The 20,892-nt window shown below is 45.7% G+C and overlaps 1 protein-coding gene across 14 annotated transcripts in view; it reads right to left on the bottom strand.

The window, feature by feature from the left end:
• RREB1 (ras responsive element binding protein 1) overlaps positions 1-20,892 on the bottom strand; it is a 198,518-nt gene that overhangs the window by 32,524 nt on the left and 145,102 nt on the right. For all 14 annotated transcript variants that reach the window (XM_017957547.3, XM_003897013.4, XM_009204405.4 and 11 more), the window contains 2 exons: positions 8,029-8,173; positions 7,291-7,427 (listed from right to left, as the gene is read on the bottom strand). In XM_017957547.3, the coding sequence (XP_017813036.2) occupies positions 7,291-7,427; positions 8,029-8,173 (282 nt within the window). The remainder of the gene's footprint in view (positions 1-7,290; positions 7,428-8,028; positions 8,174-20,892) is intronic.

The following is a 20,892-nucleotide window of genomic DNA, read 5'->3' as shown; positions in this document are numbered from 1 at the left end:
GAGATGGAGTTTTGCCATGTTGGCCAGACTGGTCTCCAACTCCTGGCCTCAAGCGATCCCCTTGCCTTGGCCTCCCAAAGTACTGAGATTACAGGCATGAGCCACCGTGAGGCCCTAAAATTCTAAAAAGTCATTGAATTGATGGCTGTCTGTGCTACACAGCCTGCCTATTTAGGCAAGGCAGAGATATCTGTTCTTCTGACAGCAAATGTCCTTGGAAGAAGACAGGACATCCTTTTTTTTTTTTAAAAGAAAGTTGCACAATTCTGAGCTGGGGTAGAAATGCAGTGTGATAAATATGTTGTTATGGTGTACACATTCTTTAGAAGGAGTAATGGTAAAGAGGCAGCCAAAAATAGATCCATCAGTTTTGATACCTCACAGCAGAGTTAAGGTACTTATCAGGAATAACTATCACCATGAACAGCATCAGCCCGGAAAAGGGCATGTGGAATCTGTAGCCAGTAACTGAGCCTAGTACCTAAAATGGGTAGGGTGCATGCCCAAAGGCAAATTTATCAGCAATGTGATTTACAGAAATGGAAAACAAGGACACCAAAAGTCTTTTTTTTTTTTAAACTTCTTAACCTTGTGGCTTAACAGTTTTGGGATTAGTTCCCCCAGTGCTCACTAACAGTAATACTTTATTCATCTGGTGACCTTAACTCTCCAGAACAAGATGAAAATCCCGAAGTCAACAAACAAGCCTTAACAGAGTGGCCCAGAGATGAAAAACTGCTCAGGTGCTTCCTTGGGCTCTGTTCTCTGTCACGTAACTCCATCAAGTCTACCACTGTGACAGCTGAAGGACATATGACCTCCTCACAATCAGCAAGAAGGGTGAATTTTTTTTTTTTTTAAACTACGCTAAGCATATTTTTGAAAGGCTGCATTGGCAAATTTCAAACATCAGGAAACTCACTTCCTTAGAACCCTAGGGATCCCCCAACAATCTAAGGAAAGTGACGTGTGGTTCTGTGACGTAGAGGTCTCAAGTTCCTTCACGTTTCTAAATCTCTGCTTTCCACATAGTGGGATTAAGAAACATGGGAAGCAGGACTCAAACTAAATTTAAAGAGCCACTCCATTTCCCAATCTTTACAAAAGTGAAACTAGATAAAAACAGCTGTTTACAAGAGTAAAGGACAAACTGCTTTCCTGTTCTCTACCAAGTAAATCACACATGGAATTGGACTCCTTTTCAATTCCGCTGGAATGGGATAGCCATAGAGTGGACAACACCTATAACTGTAAATGTTGGAAGGTTTAAAATATTTAAAAATACATGCAGTCTAAATAGTACCAGAAGAAAAATTGCATTTAGTATTTGTTACACTCTGAGGATTGTGGAATATCTCCCCCCTTCATCCTCACAAGTCTTCAAATCTATTTTCCAGATAGGGAAACCGAGTCACCACTTGTCCGAGGTCACAGAGCTGCCAGGCGGCAGGCTGGGACGGAGCCGGCTGGCTTCATTCCACTCCGCCGGACTGTGCGTTCAGAGGACAGCTATTTGCAGATGCCCTGGCTCCTTATGTGACCCACACATCCTTAATGCCTGGACGCTGGCTCAGCTGGGAGCATTTCCTAACGCTGACACTCCCTGCTCCCTGCAACCCTCATCAGCAGAACCTGCGAAATACCTGCCGAGAAGCTGCCACTCAGCTTGGCCATTTCCTTCAGATACTGAATTCCTTCCTCATTATTGTGTTTTAATGGAGAGGCTGGCATTCCTTCTCAAAAGGGATTTCATGCTTCATTTTTCCTGTTCTGTCTCCAGAGGCCAAAAGGAGTAAGTGCAAACAACCTCTCCTCTAGAGTCTCAACCAACTCACACATTCCTCTCCTCTCAGCCCACCCTCCCCTGCCCATCTCAGGGCAGAGAACTGACATCCAACAGCTGCACTAATCTCTCACAGTTGCTTCGAGCAACAGTGATGGCCCTGTGACAGGGCCCTGGCCAGGCAGCCGCCCCTCCCCATGCCCTAGGAACCCGCCTGGGTTGCACACGGCAACCCAATGCCCCACTCCGATTGTTCAACCAAACCAGCGTGGCGTGAAGCACTGGGCAGAGTCTGAGGGACTTCATGAAGGGTGTGTAGTGGGCACCAAAGCTGGGTGGGCCACTCCTCGCTCTGGCACTTGGGTGGGGGACAGGGTAGTCCTGACCAAGGCTTCTGTACCTGTCAGGTGAGGGGTGGGAGCAGTCCTCCCCTCCTGGAGGGACCTCTGTTCACAGCCCCCAGAAGTGTTTAAAATCTGTTTCTGCCTGCCCAAGCCTCAGACTCATGGACTCTTGAATACAAGATGCTGACAAATATTTTATCTTCTCCCTGTTTTTAGGATGACATTTGACAAGGGTAGGATCAATACCGGGTAGATGATGAGTCGTCTTGGGGTCTCTGTAGGTGGTAGGTGTGCAGTGAAGGGAGGTAAACATTCCTTGGAACAGTCGAGAATGTAGGAAAAAGAAGGCATTTCCCTCTGGTGGCCCCACTACTAAGATACAGGCAGAGGGTGGTCTCAGCTGCCCTCCCTACTCATGGAGCCGAGGTGCCTGCTAGAGCCCCCTTGGGCTCCCTACATACTAATTCCCAACAGAGATTTCATGTCATCACCTTGAACTCAAAGATGACCAGGGTCAATGAAGTACCAGACCCAGTTGGGCCCTGACCCAGAGGAAATTAAGTGAAGCCCCACAGCCTCTGATGTAAACAAGGAGAAGCTTTGCATCCACCAGATCCCTCTGCCTGGAATTTGAGGGAAATGTGCCCTCCTGGGCCGTGAACTCACCTCTGAACTTTGTTTTATAACCAACTAGCTTGTTTTGTGCCTAGCCCGTACCCTGTCTCAAACATCACTCTTTCCTTCAAGCCTGGGCAAGTGCCTGGCGCACAGTACAAACTCAATCATTTGCTGGGTACATTTTAACTGAAATGATGTTAACATTACTTATTACCCGAACTCCTTTCATCAGGGGGCCATCTAAGATTACACAATAACTTTGGCCAAGTTTCACCCTCAGCAGTGGCTGTGCCAACAGGGTGACCATCCAGCTGCCGCCCTTGGGCCTTCACACACAAGACACGGCTCCGCATCAAAGCTGCAGCCCTCCCTGCCATAGGTGGCTTGTCTGAAACCTCTTTGTGGACTGTTAAGCACCTGAAATGTGACTGGTGTGGTGCAGTCAAGATGGGCTGGTGTCGTGCCACACACACCAGATTTCAAAGAGTCAGTACATAGTACATGGAAGCAAGAATGTGAACCACATCACTCACAATTTTTCTGTTGATTATATGTTGACATATTTTGATGATATTGGTATACTCGAAGCATTATTCATTTTGTCTCTTTCTTTTCACTTTTTAAAACACGACTACTAGGGCCAGGCAGGGTGGCTCACACCTACAATCCCGGCACTTTGGGTGGCTAAGGTGGGGGGATCACTTGAGCCTAGGAGTTCAAGACCAGCCTGGACAACATAGGGAGACTCTGTCTCTACAAAAAATACAAAAAAATTAGCTGCATGGGGTGGCACATGCCTGTGGTTCCAGCTACTTGGGAAGCTGAGGTGGAAGGGTCACTTAAAAGCCTGGGAGGTCAAGGTGCAGTGAGTAATAATCATGCCACTGGACACCAGCCTGGGTGACAGAGGAGATCGTCAAAATGAAATGAAATGAAATGTGGTTATTAGGAAATTTCAGGGACACGCGTGGCTCGGATTCTCCTGCTGACCTGGATGCGCCTCCCAGCTGACTTCATTCACAGCAGGGTATGGCCAGTTGCTCTGTTCTATTCTGATGGACATTCAGTGCCCAGCAACATCCTCACACAAAGCATGTCCTCTGTGTAGCCACCTGCTCTCTGAACACTCCGTCCCTCACCTCCAATTCCAAGTGCCAGCTCACCAGAGCCTGACTCTGTTTCCTCCTCTGCCTTCTCTCCCTCATCTGGGGAGTCGTGGGGGAAGGGGGATGACTGACTATTGGTCATGTCAGGGTGAAGCTAACACCCGACCCTAAGAGCTGGCATCTCTAAGGCAGCTTTGTATCTTCCTTTTGTTCTATGATAACATTTCATTCATTTGAAACACAGTGGAGTGGAGGGGAATGGAATCAAGATTTACATGAGTTTGGATTTCCAACACTTTTTATTAAGGAACAATGGGCACGTTGCCAGTGTTGGTGGCGGGGGAAGGGAGACAAATGCAGGAGAGTGAGAAGGCAACAGCTGTTTTGAGTTACAAACCTCCAGTCTAAGCGGGTAGCATCCCACTGTGGTTCTGCTGCCTCTGGGGTTTGAAATGGAGCTGGTGTCTATTTTAGTTCTGGGTTAACAAGCTGTCTCTGCCACCAGCTACTGTCCCAGTTCACCGCCCAGCTAGTCCCTGCTGGCGCAGGCTGCCCCAGGCCTCCTCTGATAGCAGGCTATTACGGGGATCGGCAGAGCAGAGAGGAGCAAAGGGACATTAACCATGTTCTGTAATCAACTCTTTTTGGTTTCCATGCCAGCCCCACCCCACCTAGCAACAATTATAGATCGAGGCACAGGGCAGGGGGTGGTCTGTGTGCCCCCACAAAGAATGCCTGGCAACCTCTTCTTATGGGCCACCCCTCAGCCACAGCTGTGGGGCCAGCAAAGTGAGAGCCCGCCCAGAGGGGCCAAGTCCCTGTCAGGCTACAAAACTGTCTCAGCCAACCCCTCACCAAACACAGGGCGTTATTTGTAAACAGGTGAGGAAATCCTCTAGGTCAGCTAGCTGGACATGCGGGACTGAGGGTTCAACTTCACAGCCTGTCTACACCACCAGCCCTACCATCACTGTGGAGTAATCACTCACCAAATCCTGCCCATCCCAACCATGAAAAAAGTGATGAGCATCCAGTGCAACGCCCATCTCCAACCTCTGTGCAGAGGAAGCCTGGCCTCCCTGGAGCAGGTCCTTGCTCAGAGGACTGCTTCAGGAGAACCTCGTCCCTCACCCAGGTCAGCATTTCAGAAGGGGTCACTTGATCTGCCTCTATCGCTGCCACACACCGTGCTATGCAGGCTTGGACTGCTCAGAAATCGCTTGTGGGAGCCACATTATTTTTCCTGCAGAATAGAATTATCTAGACGGGGGTAAATGATAGTTTCTAAGGTGGTAACTGATCACAGAATAATACGAAGTGAGAGAACGTACACAGAGGGGCTCAGAGACAGCCTGTATTCACTGCAGCACCGGCTCTCAAGGCTGCTGGGTAGCCACGTGAGCAGGAGCTGGGGTCCCCTGTGCTGTTTCTGCCTCTGCTCATGATTCGCTTTGGGAGGCTCAGCTGATAATGTCATCTCTGCGCACTCAGGTCCTTGATCTAGAGAACTATTTCAGTATTTGCCACCCACTACAAGTCCATATCCTGGGGATGCTGTGGGCATTCCTGAACCTGTGAAGTTTCCCAAATCTCTCAGAACTAGAGGGCCTGCACAGAGAGGAGCCATATGCTTTTTCCTGGTAGACAGAATAAAACAACTGTTAAGAAGCAGGCTTTGGGGCTGGGCATGGTGGTTCATGCGTATAATCCCAGCACTTTAGGAAGCCAAGGTGGGGCAGATCACCAGAGGTCAGGAGTTTGAGACAAGCCTGGCCAAAATGGTGAAACCCCATCTCTACCAAAAACACAAAAAAATTAGCCAGGTGTGGTGGTACACACCTGTAATCCCAGCTACTTGAGAGGCTGAGGCAGGAGAATCGCTTGAACCCAGGAGGCAGAGGTTGCAGTAAGCCAAGATTGCGCCAGTGTACTCCAGCCTGGGAGACAAAGCAAAACTTTTCTCAAAAACAAACAAAACAAAACAAAAGAAAACAAAACAAAAAAACAAGAAGGCTTTAGGAACACAAAGATTATCTGGTCCTGCCCTCCTTCAATTTGAAGGATGAGAAAACAGGTTCAGATGTAGCTGGCTGAGGTCCTGTATGAGCAAAGACAGGAGTGGGGTCTAGGCCTGACAACCAGTCTGTGCCCAACTCAGTGATCAGGCAATTTCTTGAGACTGGGGAGTTCCGTAAAGACATTTTATAGCACTTCAACTGTTCAGCAGTTTAAATTCTTTGTAAGTTCCTTTTTCCCTCACCAATGGAAAAATGTCAGGCTAATGTGATTAAGGATAATCATATTTGACCTGGCATCATGTTACTGTACAATTCGGCTTTTCCCTATAACATACGTCTTCAGCTTGCTCAGATTTTCCCATTCCTAAGTCACAGCTAAACACGTGTCTTCAAGAAGGAAATCTAGTCCATATAGCAGGGATTCAGGCAAACAGATGCCCAAATTCCTGCATTCCCAAGCTGTCTTCTAAAACCCAAAGCTGCACGCATGTATGGCCCCGCTCTGTGCTTGTGACCCTGCAGCTGTGTGTGACTTCCAGGATGGGCTACTTTCAAGTCTCTCAACAACAGCAGGGGTTCCTAAGTAGTTCTTTGTTCTTTCCAATGCTTAAAATCTCTGGCACATAACATTTTTAAAGTGGCAATTCTCTACGAAAAACTTCCAAATCTATCAATTCATCAAGAATACAGGACTGATTGCCTGATGAGTTATGAGAGAAGGTAGAGAAAGATGAGTCCCCTGAATTCTTCTGGGAAGTCCTGTCACTACCCATGTTTTCTGCCTGGCAAGGCTGAGGATCAGAAACACCGGAGCTGGGAAGCCCCTACAATTGAAGCTGGATGGCAGAGCAATCACCTTTCACTTTTTTATTGAAACATATCAGGCTCCATTTTTGGCCAAGTGTCCTGCACTAAGTAGAACTTTCTCTTACCCCAAAATGGCTTCTCAGGTTTCTGTGCTATGAGGTCTAGCTCAGTTCAAACACTTCTTAGTGCCTATGATGCACCAGTGCTGTGCCGGGGGTATCCAACACACGGGCTGTCCCTGTTTGGGCCACATATTCATGCATTGCTAATAGTCATTTGAGTGGCAACATCTTTTGCCAAGAAAATCTATCTGTTGTCCAAGAACACCCGTGACAGCAGACTCCCCAGTGTTCAGGGACTCACTGGTGACTACTCAAGGGGCTTTGCTGAGAGAAAGAAGGCACAGTGAACTATGTGAACACCCTGTGGATACAGCCACCCTCTGACAACTCTCAGCCAACTTCTTCCTCACACCAGTACTTTCTGAACTGCCTCCCTAATGTTGTGCACAAGTTCAATCACTGGAGCCCAGTGTGGAGTAACAGGACTTAAGAACATTGTCACATGCCAGGAGAAACAGGAATGAACAAGGTCTAGTTCACCCCTTCTCCTACCTTAGTGGGTTATCTGAATGGGTCTCCATGTGGGTCTCCAGTCCATACTTGCAAACAAACTCCTTGAAACATACTGGGCAGTGAAAGACTTCATCAGCCTTCTTCTCCAAGTCACCTGACTGCCCGTCTTCTACCATCTGAGGGAAAAGGAAAAAAGTGAAGTCACGAGGGAGGTCTCCCACATGGGATGGCTTCGGAAGGGAGGTCTCCCACATGGGACGGCTTCAGAAGAGAGGCCAATGCTAAATTCAGAGATTTACAATAATAAAAGGCAAGGGTTGCATTATCCAATCCTGATTATTAAGGACCTGACCATTCATTCATTCACACAACAAATTCTCCCGGAACACGACCATTCATCCATCCACCCACCCACCCACCCACCTGACAAGTACTTATGCAGCACCTGGTATCTGCCAGCACTGGTAATAAAAAAGTGAGAAGAGGAGTCCCAAACGCTTTTGAAGCTTGCGTTTTAGCTAGAAAAATCAGGTAGAAAGCATGGAAACAACTGTAAAAGCTCTTCATTTCATCTCCGGGCTCAGCAAAGGGGCTCGAAAGAGGAAGTGCACACTAGCACTCTTCTCTCAGACACTCTACAGAAACAGTATGGGAAAACACAGCTTAAGAGCTTAGGATGGATGTCTGCCAAGTCTCCACACTGAGAAAATAAAGATTAGTGGTATTTCTGACAGAAGTCCCATAAGCAGGTGAATCTGCGCTGGGAGCCAAGAGGACCTTTTTAGCTGGTGCTGGGTCTTCTCTCTCTGACTCGGCATCGTGACTCAGTTTCCTCTTGGAGGACAATCGCCTACGTTTCAGAGGAGATGGAGGGGCTGTGGCTGTGGCACTGTTAGGGTCCTTCTCATGGATCTTCATATGTCTGAAAAGAACACACACACAATGTGATCTAACAAAGAAGTCAGTTCATTTATGTTTTTAATATTTTATATTTAGGCATTGGTACTTAAATTTTCTTTAGTTAAGAGACATGAGATATAATTTATACAGTGACTTCTGTCTTTCTAAAACTCTATAATCTCCTTGAACCTCTCTAAAAGCTCTTCCAAGTGCTGTCCAAAAGTGTCGCTCAATGCCTTGCTGTTCACTAGAAGACATTCATGAACTTAACTGGCATTAACGAGATGAAAACAAACTATCTGGTGACCTGATCCACTCATGCAGACAAAAAGTACTATTTTAGGACATGGAATTCTATAGAATAAAGAATTCCCAGATGCTAAACTGTTCCACTAGTTCATAAACTAAGTGCTAATGCTATCCTTGCCCCCAGAACCCACCTCCCATCTATCTGTTGTACACATCTCTCTTTTCTGCTTTGGAAGCATTTTGGTGGTCAAATTCGAGACATGCTAACAGAGCAAATGTCCAGAGTGCTTAAGACCTGAAAGCAGTTCCCTGTTGTTCGTAGTATTATGTGGATTTATAGATCACAAGAGTTAACTCGGACAGTAGAATGAAAAAGTTACATGTGGTAACTCTAATATCTACAGGACTAGGCTACCCATATAATAAGAAAGTATTACGTAAAATATGTATATGTCTATTCCAAAAAGAGAGTCTTATGGGTTATTCAACTTAAGTGACCTTACTTTATTGAGTTCTAAAACACACATTCTAAGAACAAGGTCCCAAGACATACAGGAAACAAATGACATTACAAATGAATAGTGAGTTTTAATTTCCTAATTTTGCAACATAAAAATGATTTAGTTTTGCCAATGACAATCATCACGACCATCGTCAGATTTAGGACCACAGTCACAGCTTTTTATGAATAACTATTTTATAGGATTATCTTGCTTGAGAAATTCTCAGGAGTAGGGAAAGACAGCAAAATTTTCATGAGCTATCCTCTCACCCTTCTGAAAAGAAGTTTCGCTCTCTTTTTAGCTGTACTCTCCTTTTTTGTTGCTGTTGAGACGGAGTCTTGCCTGTTGCCCAGGCTGCAGTGCAGTGGCATGGTATTGGCTCTCAGGAGGTCACGGTTGCAGTGAGCTATGATCATGTCACTGCACTCTAGCCTGGGAGACAGAGTGAGAACCGATCTCAAAAAAAAAAAAAAGAAAGAAAGAAATAGAATAATAATAAAGAATCACAAACAAACATTATTTAGTTCTTGGCCTCCTAAAGCCTTGTGAAAGTTAATGGGAATAAATAGCTTTGTTCTAAGCACCACCTCTATTGCAAAGTGATTGTGATTTGAGGACACCATCGCTCAATATCGGCATTAGGAGCAAAAAAGAAAGGCTGGCAAGTTTTTGACACTCCAATTTTAGAAATGCTCATTTTAAAGAAAGCATCTCAGAGTTGAGAAAGTATGATAAGAGATGTAAACTAGCATCAAACCTGCCCTTACAATAAATTACTCAAAGCGAATTTTAATTAACAGAACCCACACCCTTTTCTACAGTTGATATGAGGATATTAAAAATTAAGAGGTTGACAACTGTAAACAGTTCATGAGCCCATTTCAAGCAGTATCTTTTGAATAATAGGACATAATATTTATAAAAATACAAAATGATACTTAATTATTTTGTTCTTGGGATTTATGAAAGAAGTTGTTTTCATAAAGGAGGGACTGAGGCCAACACTTAGTGAGGGCCTAGTAGGAACCTTAGACAGATCATTATTTCCATTTTGCAGATGTGGCAGCTGACGTGCAGGGAGGCCAACCTGCCCACAGCCTCAGAGCTTGATTTGACCTATGTGCACCGACTCTGAGCTCATGCTCTTCCCCCAACCCCAACTTCTCTCTCAAGACCATGCCAGTCAGTTAACTCTGTTCTGGATCACCAGCTGGAATCTTAGGGATACAACCTGAACCTGGACACTTCCTCTCTGGTGGACTGTGGCCACAGGTGGCACAGTTACTACCAGACTTCAACAGGAGAGTGAAGGGGGTGAGGAGCCCACAGCTCAGGCATAGAACGCTGCCACCTCCAGTTTTGCTCAAGGACTGCAGAGCCTCTATCCTAGTCTGGAAAGCTGGGGTTGCCCTTGAACTGCATCACTCCTAGAAGCGGCAGAGCGACAAAAGCAGGCCAAGACAGTCTGACAGACGGGGCTCACTCCAGTTCTCCCACTGAGCCCCAGAACCCCAGGTGCGAAAGCATAAGCACCGCTCCATTCCAGCGTGAAATCCCTAGCTACTGGGCACAACATGGGAAGCTCTTGCTTTGTCCTTCAAACCACATGATGAGCAAAAGCCACGGGTGCATTGACAACCTCAATTCAGCCCACGGGTGAACTGCAGGGTTGGAGGGGTCCGGCCAGGTCTGACGATGGATGTGATGTAGTGAGAGATTCTCCCCACTGCTCTGACCCCTGCTCTGCTTCCCTGGCCTCCAACAACAGGAGTGGCAACTTGCGCTGTTCATTTCCTCCCAAAAGCTCAAAGGAAGTGGAGCCAGGATCATCATGATGAGACACTAATGACCCCTTCCCCTCAAGCTGTAGCCAAAACAAATTAGGGGTGATGGGAAAGAGAACATTCTAATCCTTAGAAGGCTTGGGTCTTTCTCTCAGGGTTGATTTCAAGGGCTAATCTGTCTAAGTTCCATGCATCCTGAGAGTCAATAAATGACAAGGAGCCCATGAACTGGACGGGAGCTGGGATGGGATTCAGCCCTCTATTCTGCATAGAAAGTCCCTCTCCACAACAGACTGGAGGCATCACCATTTAGTTCTGCTTGGACACTTCCACCAACAAGGACTTCTCCATTTTCACCGGCTGTTCTATTTGTTAAAACCATCTCCCTCACATGGAGTCAGAAATTCTGTTCTTGCTTTAACTATCTGTCCTCAAGGGAGATGCTGTGGTACAGCATCAGTGTATGTTCTCATCCGCGTGGCAGCTCTTCCAATAGTGTAAGAGGACTACTGCGCTTCTGTAATATGTTCTCTTTTCAAAAGCGAACAGCCCCCCCGAAGCTCTGCTTGCAAGTCTGTGGAATTATACTGGTCCTAAGTAACCTTGGAATGCTCTCCAGTGTACAGGTATCCTTCATGAAATGCTGGATCCAGATGCAAATTCAGTCTGGATGTGATCTGACAGCTCAGAGCACATGGCTGGCACTATGACCTCCAGAAGCTACATAAAAGGAGCCTGGGTGGGTTCCATTGGGTGTGTTTATACCCTCAGTTCCTACCAAGTTTGTTGTCAATCACAACCCCCATGATTACGTCATTTACTGCTATCAAACCACATCTCCTCCATTCTGCACCTGAGCAGTACATCTTTTCACCTTCCAGATTGGCGAGGGTGAGAAAGTCTTACATTAACAATATGCGGTGCTGGTGTGGTTCAGAAGACTGGTACTCTCCCACCATTGGTGAGAGTAGAAATGAGTGACCGCCTTTCTGCAAAGTGGCTGAGCACTAGAGATACGAAGTTTAAATATGTATGATCTTTACCTCAGTAATTCCTCTCCTAGAAATCTGTCTTAAGGTCTAATAACTGAACAAGTGTGTGAAGATCCATATATAAGGATTCACATTTCAATGGATACATTGCATAAACACTAGCAGTGGCAGGAATTCCTACCAGCTGGTCTTAGTATCTTAAACTGGCCACTCTGCTCTTCCTCTTGCTCTCTTATTTTCCATTTTCTATCCAGCAGTCAGACTGAGCATCTAAAACACAGGACCAATCATACCACTTCCCTGCTTAAATTCCTCTGACAGTCCCATTCTTAGAATTAAACTGAATCTGGCTTCCACCTATCTGCTAGACTTCAACAGTGGAGCACCCTGCCCTCTTCCATCCCAAGGCCCTTTCAGACAGACTAGCCCCTGTGGGTCCCTCAAACGCATCCACTAGTTCCCACCTCCGGGACTCAGGTGCTTGCTATTTCTGTCTGGAAAACTGCACCCCAGACCTTCCCAAGCCTGGCTCCTGCCGTCCAGGTTTCGTGCCACGTGCCTCTCCTGCAAAGCCTTGCCTGAGGCCCCACACCCCACCTGTGCAGATGCTCTCATGCCCACAATTTAGTGTTCCTTCCTCCACAGCACACAGCAGTAGTTGAATATACCACGTATTTTACTCGTCTGACTGTCCCCTCACCCTCAATTGAAAGTAAGTTCCATTACAGCAAGAACCTGGTCTCTGTTGTTCTCTGCATGAGCCCTGGTGGCACATAGGTGTTGGTCAGTAAGTATCTGCTAAACTGCTGGATGGAAGAACAAACAAATAAATATTTGTTGAATTCCTGAATGGACAAATGAAGGAGTGAAGGAATGAAGTGTATGTAGAAAATGTTTGCTTCACTCAGAGTATTACTATGACATTTATTCTCAGGTTCCAGGACACCTTACAACTTGCCTTGCTAGAATTTGGTGTGAGCAAACCTGACATGAGATTGTGAACAGTGCAACATTGTAGGGACTTCAATCGAAAACACTCTTAACTATGAACACTGAGGACATGTTAATCTTTTCTTATTGGAATTCATATGTTTGTTCATTCCAAACAATACCTACACTCATTATAGAGAGAGGTTAATGTAAAATCCAAGTATATTTCTGCTTTTCCATAAAATTCTGTGATTCTCTTTTGGAAGCATGACACTTTAATAGTAGGAATCCTGCCGCACTGTGGTCTAAGGAAGGAATTTTATCAGAACTTTTGGAGTCGAGAAGTTTTATCCTATTCATAACACCCAAAGAGGCTTTTACAGTGATAAACGAACACAAATATTACAGATGTTTTTTTAAACTTGGAAAAAAAAAAAAAACAACCCCAAATCTGAGCACTTTTTGGCACAACTGGAGCCTACTTTGAATCTAGGAGTAGATGCTGATTTTCAGCTTAAATGGCTTTTCTCCCACAAGTGTAATCATTTGCTTTCTAAAATTTGAGATGGTCCATTGTAGTAGGGTAGGTTATCTGTGACAATATTGAAAACATCAGAGTTAAACCAAAGAGTACACCCTGTGCAAGGGCTGAAGGCTGATCAGTAACTCCGGGGAGACAGAACAATCCCTAAAACCTGACCCTCCCTGCCTCCCTGAATGTTCTCCTTTCCAGTTTCAAATACAGGAACTTTCTGCTGACCTTCTATAGGCATGTAAGTCATTAGATTCGGGAATGGGGTAAAGCTCTTAGCTATTCAAGCACTGGCTTTCTCTGAGCAGCAATCAGGAATCTGGGTGGGAAGATGGTGTAGACAGACACCATGTGATGCAATGAAACTTTTGGGTGGTCTCTGAGCAGTGACACATTTGAGACGTGTGATCTTTGTTCTGCCACCAGTAACCATGGAGACTCCAGAGAATCTTGGGCTCCCTCAGCTTCAGTTTCCACACTGGTAAAATGAGGACAATCCTGTCAGTCTCCTAGAACACCAGTGTTCACTCTGTAGGCTTCTGACCAGCAGCATGGGCACCATCTGGGAGCTTAATGCAAATAAAAACCCCTGAGTCCCACCCCAGACCTGCAGACTGGTAGGTACTGGGTCAGGGCCCAGCAGTCCGGCTTGCACAGCCCCGCAGGTGACACTGAAGCCTGCTTAAGCATGAGAACCACAGGATCACAGTGAACTTCTCCAGCTCTCTGCACCGTTTGCAGGTTTGGTTAACCATTTGACCAGGACGCTAACATTTTTTGGATACCAGCATTAGACATCTCCCAGACTCATCTTCCAATATACCAGCAGTCTCTGCATCAGTTTACCAGGCATAAAAGCTTAACCAGAAAGTTGGGAAATTTAACATTCTTAAAATTCTTTTGGGGGCAAAATCTTTGAGAAACTCTCGACGAGTTTAAATGTGATCCAAACCAAAGATTACTTGGTCATAGCTGCCCTCACAGCAGGTCTCAGACATTCTTCAAGCTCTCCGTGTGTAATTTACATGTGAAGGTTAAACCTCAGGAGAAATATAGACACTTCCAGTATTTGCTAACTTTTCAGTCTCAATTTCCTCCTAGGACTGTTAATGGAGAAGCCGACTCATTTGATACTCTGAATGAATGGTACTGTGAGGAAAGTCACTCTGTCAGGACACAGGACGCTGTATACAAAGCACACACAGCACGGCCCAAGACATGCCAAGCCAGAGGCAACAGGTTCAAACAGGGTCTGGCAGGCTGGTTATAGAGACATCCTCATCCGTACCTGGTGCTTGCTTTTTTTTTGTTCAAAAAAGCCTTGTGATAAACAAAGAGGGAGTGAATAAGATTAAGAACCTCCACAGCTGCACAACCTACATTTCTGGCCAAAGTACGTCTCTAGAAAGATGTGTGTATGCTTTCATAACAAATGCCTAGGAGAGGAGCTCAGTGTGCAGGGCTGTGGATGATGCTTGTAATGCCAATCAAGTTCTATGCAAGCAAATGGGGGATGGAGAGCAGACAGAGTGGGAGGGGGTGCGGGGAGTACAGCAAGGTGGCAATTCCTGGTGTGGCCCCACCTGTAAAGTGCAGAGGCACCTTCTAGTAATTCAGGTGTTGTTTGGGTTCAGTCATGCCTGTCCGGAAGGCAGGTCACACCAGCTGTCCCAGGGTGTGGAGGAAGGTTAGACAATGCGTAAGCACCTGTGCTGACCCCCAAAGCCAGCCATCTTAGAGAAGTCCAAAGTCAGCCTGGCATGAAGTGTAAACCCGCAGTCCGTAGGCTCGCTGTGGGAATGCCGTCAGCCAGGCGGCTCCCAGGGCTCTCGGGATGCTCCTGGTGAAATGCACCGGACACTGCAGCCACCACCAGTGGCCGGTTAGATCCCGCAGCCTCTGATGTGGGCAATGTGGCCCATGGAGGCCGTGACAAAGTCAAGCTTTGCGGCTGATACTGAGGTTTATTCCTACTGCCTTCATTCAGGGAGGTGTCTGTAAAGACCACATGCTCCACAGCACAGATTTCCTCTACAAGCCCCCCTTTCCCTGCAATACTAGGGCAACATGTCCCCAAATAGAGAGCGTCTCTCATCTACTGACTGTAGCATAGCATTCCAATGGAGCCAGTGTAAGGATAAAGTTAAATTTCATGAGATTTAATTTGAAGTCCAGGTGTACCAGGGGTTCATTTTCATGTTCCTTGTAAGCAAACGCTTTGGCAGGCTCTCAATCTCCACTGCTCATCAGCCCAGAGCTTCTCTCCAACCCCAGGCGTGGGGTCATGGCTCTCCAGGCTGGACCACCATCTCTGCTCTCCTGCCTCAGGTTCCTTGGCAGTATTTGGAGACAGCAGTTCCTTTTCTATCTTGGTCCTTCTGGTTTCTTGGTACAGATACTTCCTTAATGATGAACTGAGCTAGAATGATAATGCCTGAAGAATATATATTCTTTTCTTTCTGGAAACAGAATCTTGCTGCACCACCCAGGCTAGAGTGCAGTGGTGCGATCCAAGCTCAGTGCAGCCTCGAACTCCTGAGCCCAGCACCAAGGGATGACATTCTCTTGCTAATGACTGTCTACTTAGAAAACTGAGGCCCCTTCTCTGCTACCTCTACAGCTCCTTCCTCCTCTCAACTTTCAGATCCAGTAGCGGGTAGGGCGTGTTGGCAGTCAGTCCACATTAACCAGCACCAACCTTTTAAAAATCTTTTACTCTAGACATGATTCCGAACTGCCCTGCCCTTGAATCAGTAACACCCTACATCTGCTTGTGCTTGTCTTTTTCCCTTGCCTGCTTATTTATGCTAAAATAAATGTTCATGTTATTTGGTCCCCATACCTATTTACAAAATCCACAAAAATACACAGTACATATTTTCATACAAAATCAGACATTCTTAAAAACAAACAAAAGACCTCAGAAGTTGGATGAACTGATGTTTCTCTCACCCAAAGAGAACTCTCATTAACACGGAGCTGCAATCGGCCGGCTAGGCCCTTCCTGGATGAGTCCAGAGACATCAGTGGAAGGCTCCCATTTCCCATGGACAGGCCTTAGATACCTCAGGGCAGCCGCTGTGTTGTCATGGCCTCTTCTTCTTCCCCAGGCTAACCTCCCTCGGTTTCCTCAACATTTACATGCAGCCTGGGGTCCAAATCCCACACCCATGGCTGGCCTCTCCCAGCAGGGACGCTGAATATCCTCATATTACAGTGTGAGGTGATGGTGCCCCAACTTAAGTCATCATTCCCAAAGTGACCTCAAGAGCCCAGAGCTGTCCCCTCTGAGCGAAGCCATCGCCAGCCACCACAGAGACCAGCTTCCCAGGGCAACGGCTAAAATCATATACGCCAACCCCACACCTAAGCTTCGTAGGAGGAGGGAAGTGCTGAAGTCACAGGGGCCATTTCCCACTTCAGCTTGAAGGGAGACCGCTTGAGGTGTCTTCAAGAAGGCGGGACCTAGTCACTCACTCTGTGCAGGAGGAAGAGATGACTATCTTCATGACAGGGCAGTGCGAAGTCACTGCCACTCCTCAGCCAGTTCCAAAAGAGGAACAAGAAATGCACGGGCGGGGCCATCCCAGATGGTCGGCCACGCGCCCATGAGGAAAGTGGAAGGTGCAGTGGGCGAGTGCAGGAAGAAGCCTAGTGAAAAAGGAGAGCCACCCACTCTGGAGATGTTGTGTTATATTGCTTAGGGGCCACTGAGAAACTGCTGGCAAGGAAACGGGAACCAAGATTGGAGAGAGAATGATGAATATAAATGAATCCAAAGAGAAATGTCACCTCCCAAGACCAACCAGGTGACAGAGTCCTTCTGTATGACCAAGGCCGTTTATAGCCACTTTTATCTAAAACGGATGGACACAGTGCACACATGGCCCCTGTTCTCCAGAGATGTCGAGGGAGCAACAATATACCGTCTACTAACAGAAACCAGAGAGGAGAGCCCTGAAAGAACCTGCAGCATCGCAGACCTCAGTTTTCCCACCCATAAACTTGGAACAGCAGTCCTCTTGAGCAAGCTGGGTTATATAAGCATGAAGAGGAAGAATTAAGTGCTGACACCGCAGGACCAATGAACCCATTATGCAACTGAATCTCTGGTTTAAGGAAATACAAAATCTTTCTCCACTGAAGGCCAACAACCTTTCCATTAAGCATCCCAGAGCCCCAAGAGAAGCTGAGGACGGCCCACAGGCACACAAACGTGCCAAAGGTGAGATGAGAATCCGTATCATGAATACACAGGCTAAGACTTCAATGCTTCTTGTTCATGTTTCAGTGGGGAAGGTGGGATGGGCGCTGAGGGGGCAATGTTGCCACTAATCACCTTCCTTAACACATCAGAAAAAGGTTGACAGTGAGTGGGCACGCTTCGGGGTTTGCTAGCACCAGCTTGTTCAGCCCGAACAGGTCGGACAGGTTGGATATTTAAACAAAGGCGGAAAAATGTAAGGTATAAAACCCTGTGAACTGCTACGGTGGAACTGCTGCCAGCTCCCTGCAGGTTTCATTTTGTGATCTAATGCTGGAAGTCAGGCTCCCACTTGACTTTGCCACTTTCGTGTTATGAAACTAAACTGGACACACACTCAGGACCTGTTCAAAGTCCTCAGCGCATCAGACGAGGGGCATGGTCGGAGAGGACACCAGGGCACGCTGCATTCCAGAGCAGAGGCCAGCTCCCTGCTCCTCATCCTACCCCCAGCAAGTCCATCCCTTACCTTCCCTAACCTAATTTCTCACTCTCACCCCTGCTTGCTGTTCAAGTGTGGGCAAGCATGATGTTCCAGATTCTGCTGCCATCCACCAGTTTTACCTGGTAAGACTGAGCTGCTGAAATAACAAGATATGTCAAAAATACTGTACTGCCTGCATTAAAGATAAAATTTATTTTGCATTTCCTTAGTTTCCAAAAAACAAACTAATGAACACCAACTCTGCTAAAACAGAAGAAAACTTAAGTTATAAATATTAGCATCCAGTTGACCAAATGATAAAAAACTAATTATGAACCAGATCATAAATTTGAGAACGAGTGATAGGATGAAAAAGACTTGATTGTTGCTTAACATGTCCACTGAGGGGACAGTGTCCACTTGGACAGTTTTATGATTGTTATGCTCGTTGGCATAACTGAACTTGAACTTGGTCAGTTCAATTCAGAGAGAAATTCTAAATCAAAAGTAAGCATCAGCTACAAGGAGGTTTCTCAAATATTTCTTCAAAAATACAAAGTAAGCCAGGCATGGTGGCTCACGCCTGTAATCCCAGCACTTTGGGAGGCTGAGGTGGGTGGATCACCTGAGGTCAGGAGTTTGAGACCAGCCTGGCCAACATGGTGAAACCCCATCTCTACTAAAAATACAAAATTAATTGGGTATGGTGGCACATGCCTGTAATACCAGCTACTCAGGAGGCTGAGGCAGGAGAATTGCTTGAACACGGGAGGCGGAGATTGCGCCACGGCATCCCAGCCTGGGCAACAAGAGCAAAACCCCATCTCAAAAAATTAAAAAATACATATATATAAATAAACACATATACACACACACATATACACATATATATAAAAAATAAGTTGTGCTGATTGTTAAAGGGTATTAGAAAAGAAAAAAACACAAAGTAAAAGGGAAAATGTTTTGAGGAAGGTCAAGTCTAGCAAACAAAAAACAGGCTATACGAGAGACTGTCAATTAAAATTGGCCAACTTTTGGCTTTGATAACTTTCTTACACTTTTTATCTTATTTGAAGAATAAAATTCAGTGACAAATTCCACTTGCCTACCTTTTTTCTCAGAGGATAGTGGTAGCTTTCAACTATTCAGGTTTCTAAAATGCAAAGTAAAAATTCTGGAAAGAACCACAGAATCTCATCTAATAGTATTAATGCAAATCCACACTAAAAAAGTATAAAAACAGGCCAGGCATGGTGGAGTGTGCCTGTAGTCCCAGCTACTCGGGAGGGTAAGGTGGGAGGATCGCTTGAGCCTGGGAGGTTGAGGCTGCAGTGAGCTATGATGGCGCCACTGTACTCTAGTCTGGGAGACAGAGTGAGACCCTGTCTCAAAACAAAAAACCACACACACAAAAACCCAAGCACACACACACATACACACATACATATGTAAACATCATAGAACAAGCAATCAAACAAAAAAAAGGCAAGTGTTCAGGTAATAATAAGGATTTGCACAACTTGGCCACGGAAATTCAGCATGACACACAGCTACTGTTGCACAGCATTGTTACCAGGCTCTTGGGTTCTTAGAATGCAGCCTATGTTGCCCCAATTGTTAAGAAGCTGGGAGTGTATTTTCTCACTTTAGTAAATCCATCTGCTGAACAAGTAGGTATAAGGAGCTGCTGGGTTAAATATCTTAAGAGAGAAGAGAAAGGAAGGCCTTGAACTACAATTTGTTGTGCACCTAACATGAGCCAGAGGCTTGAGTATGTTACAGCACTTAATTCTTCTAACAGATTTTGTGAGTAAACATTACCCCCACTAAAGATGAAGAAATTGAGGTTCTTGACCACTCCAGGGAGTATCCTTTATCAGCCCTGGCCAGAAAAGTTAGGCAGAGCTATCAGGGCTCAGAAGCACCACAGAAGATGTCACCCTTCTTTAAACCACTACTGAAGTAAAAATAAAAGCACACAGGTTTCACATCCAGCCAACGACATGTAAAGAAAGGCTAAATTTATTTAATCAATCAGTAAGCTTATGTGGTGAAAGCTTAATAATGCTTCTGGGGGGAACTGGTAGCTCAGACATTCTGCTGTAATAAACAGATTTGTACATATCCGCTCTTTTTCTCCATGTCTTATCTAATGGAAAATCTCCACTCTGGAGGGAAGATTATGGGCCTCTTACCAAGGTGCACTCTCAAGAGAGGGAAAAGCATATTAAGTGGAATGATCATGGAATGGGATATTACACTTACATATATTTTGTTTTATCTGGTTAAAAGAGAAGTTTCAGCCGTTCTTAAAGAAAAGCTTTCTAAATTATACCAGAAGTATGTCTATTTTAGTGTTCAGAGTACTAACATATGCTGAAAACTGCTTTGATACCCAAGTATTATCACGATGAAACTACAGTACCAAATATTCACTAAATGCCTAACATGTATCAGGAGATATATACAGTTCATACAGCTATGCTGACTACGAATATCCCATTAAAATCACATTTACACAAACCCCTCAACAGTCTTTGTACAGAACATTTATGTCCTTCTAAGCGGAGTTAAATGTGTTAAGATCTCTGAGCATCCCTGAAGGACATTTGCTTTTGATTTGTCTTCCCCCCTTGGATGTAGACAACTGAAATGCTTTTAAGTTTTTCTTTTCCATAGAAGTATTTCAAGGGAAACAAAACGTTCACACAGTCCGGGGCAGGGTGACCCACAGAGTTTTATCCTACAAATAAATATATAATTTATTTCCATGTGAACTGTCCTGATACCTTCCTTCCTGCAGAAGAATATGTCAAGAGGGACAGGGACCTTGTGATTACGAGATTAATTTTAAGATGGGACTGACTGAACCTTTGAGTGGTCACCTCCACCCTTGAGAAGCAACATGTGCCAGAACAAGCTACAGGGTGTCCTCAGAAACTTGATATGACCATGATGGAAGTTCACAGGACCCTTCCTCTTCCTGGGCACCGAGGGTAAAGAAATGACTGTCCCCTGCTTTCAGAGACACTGTGCTACCTCTGCTCCTTCTCTCATTTAATA

This window comes from Papio anubis, chromosome 6 (assembly GCF_008728515.1).
Source record: "Papio anubis isolate 15944 chromosome 6, Panubis1.0, whole genome shotgun sequence".
Taxonomy (NCBI): domain Eukaryota; kingdom Metazoa; phylum Chordata; class Mammalia; order Primates; family Cercopithecidae; genus Papio; species Papio anubis.
Note: the sequence above shows the minus strand (reverse complement) of the source record. Positions and strands in the feature narration are given on the sequence as shown.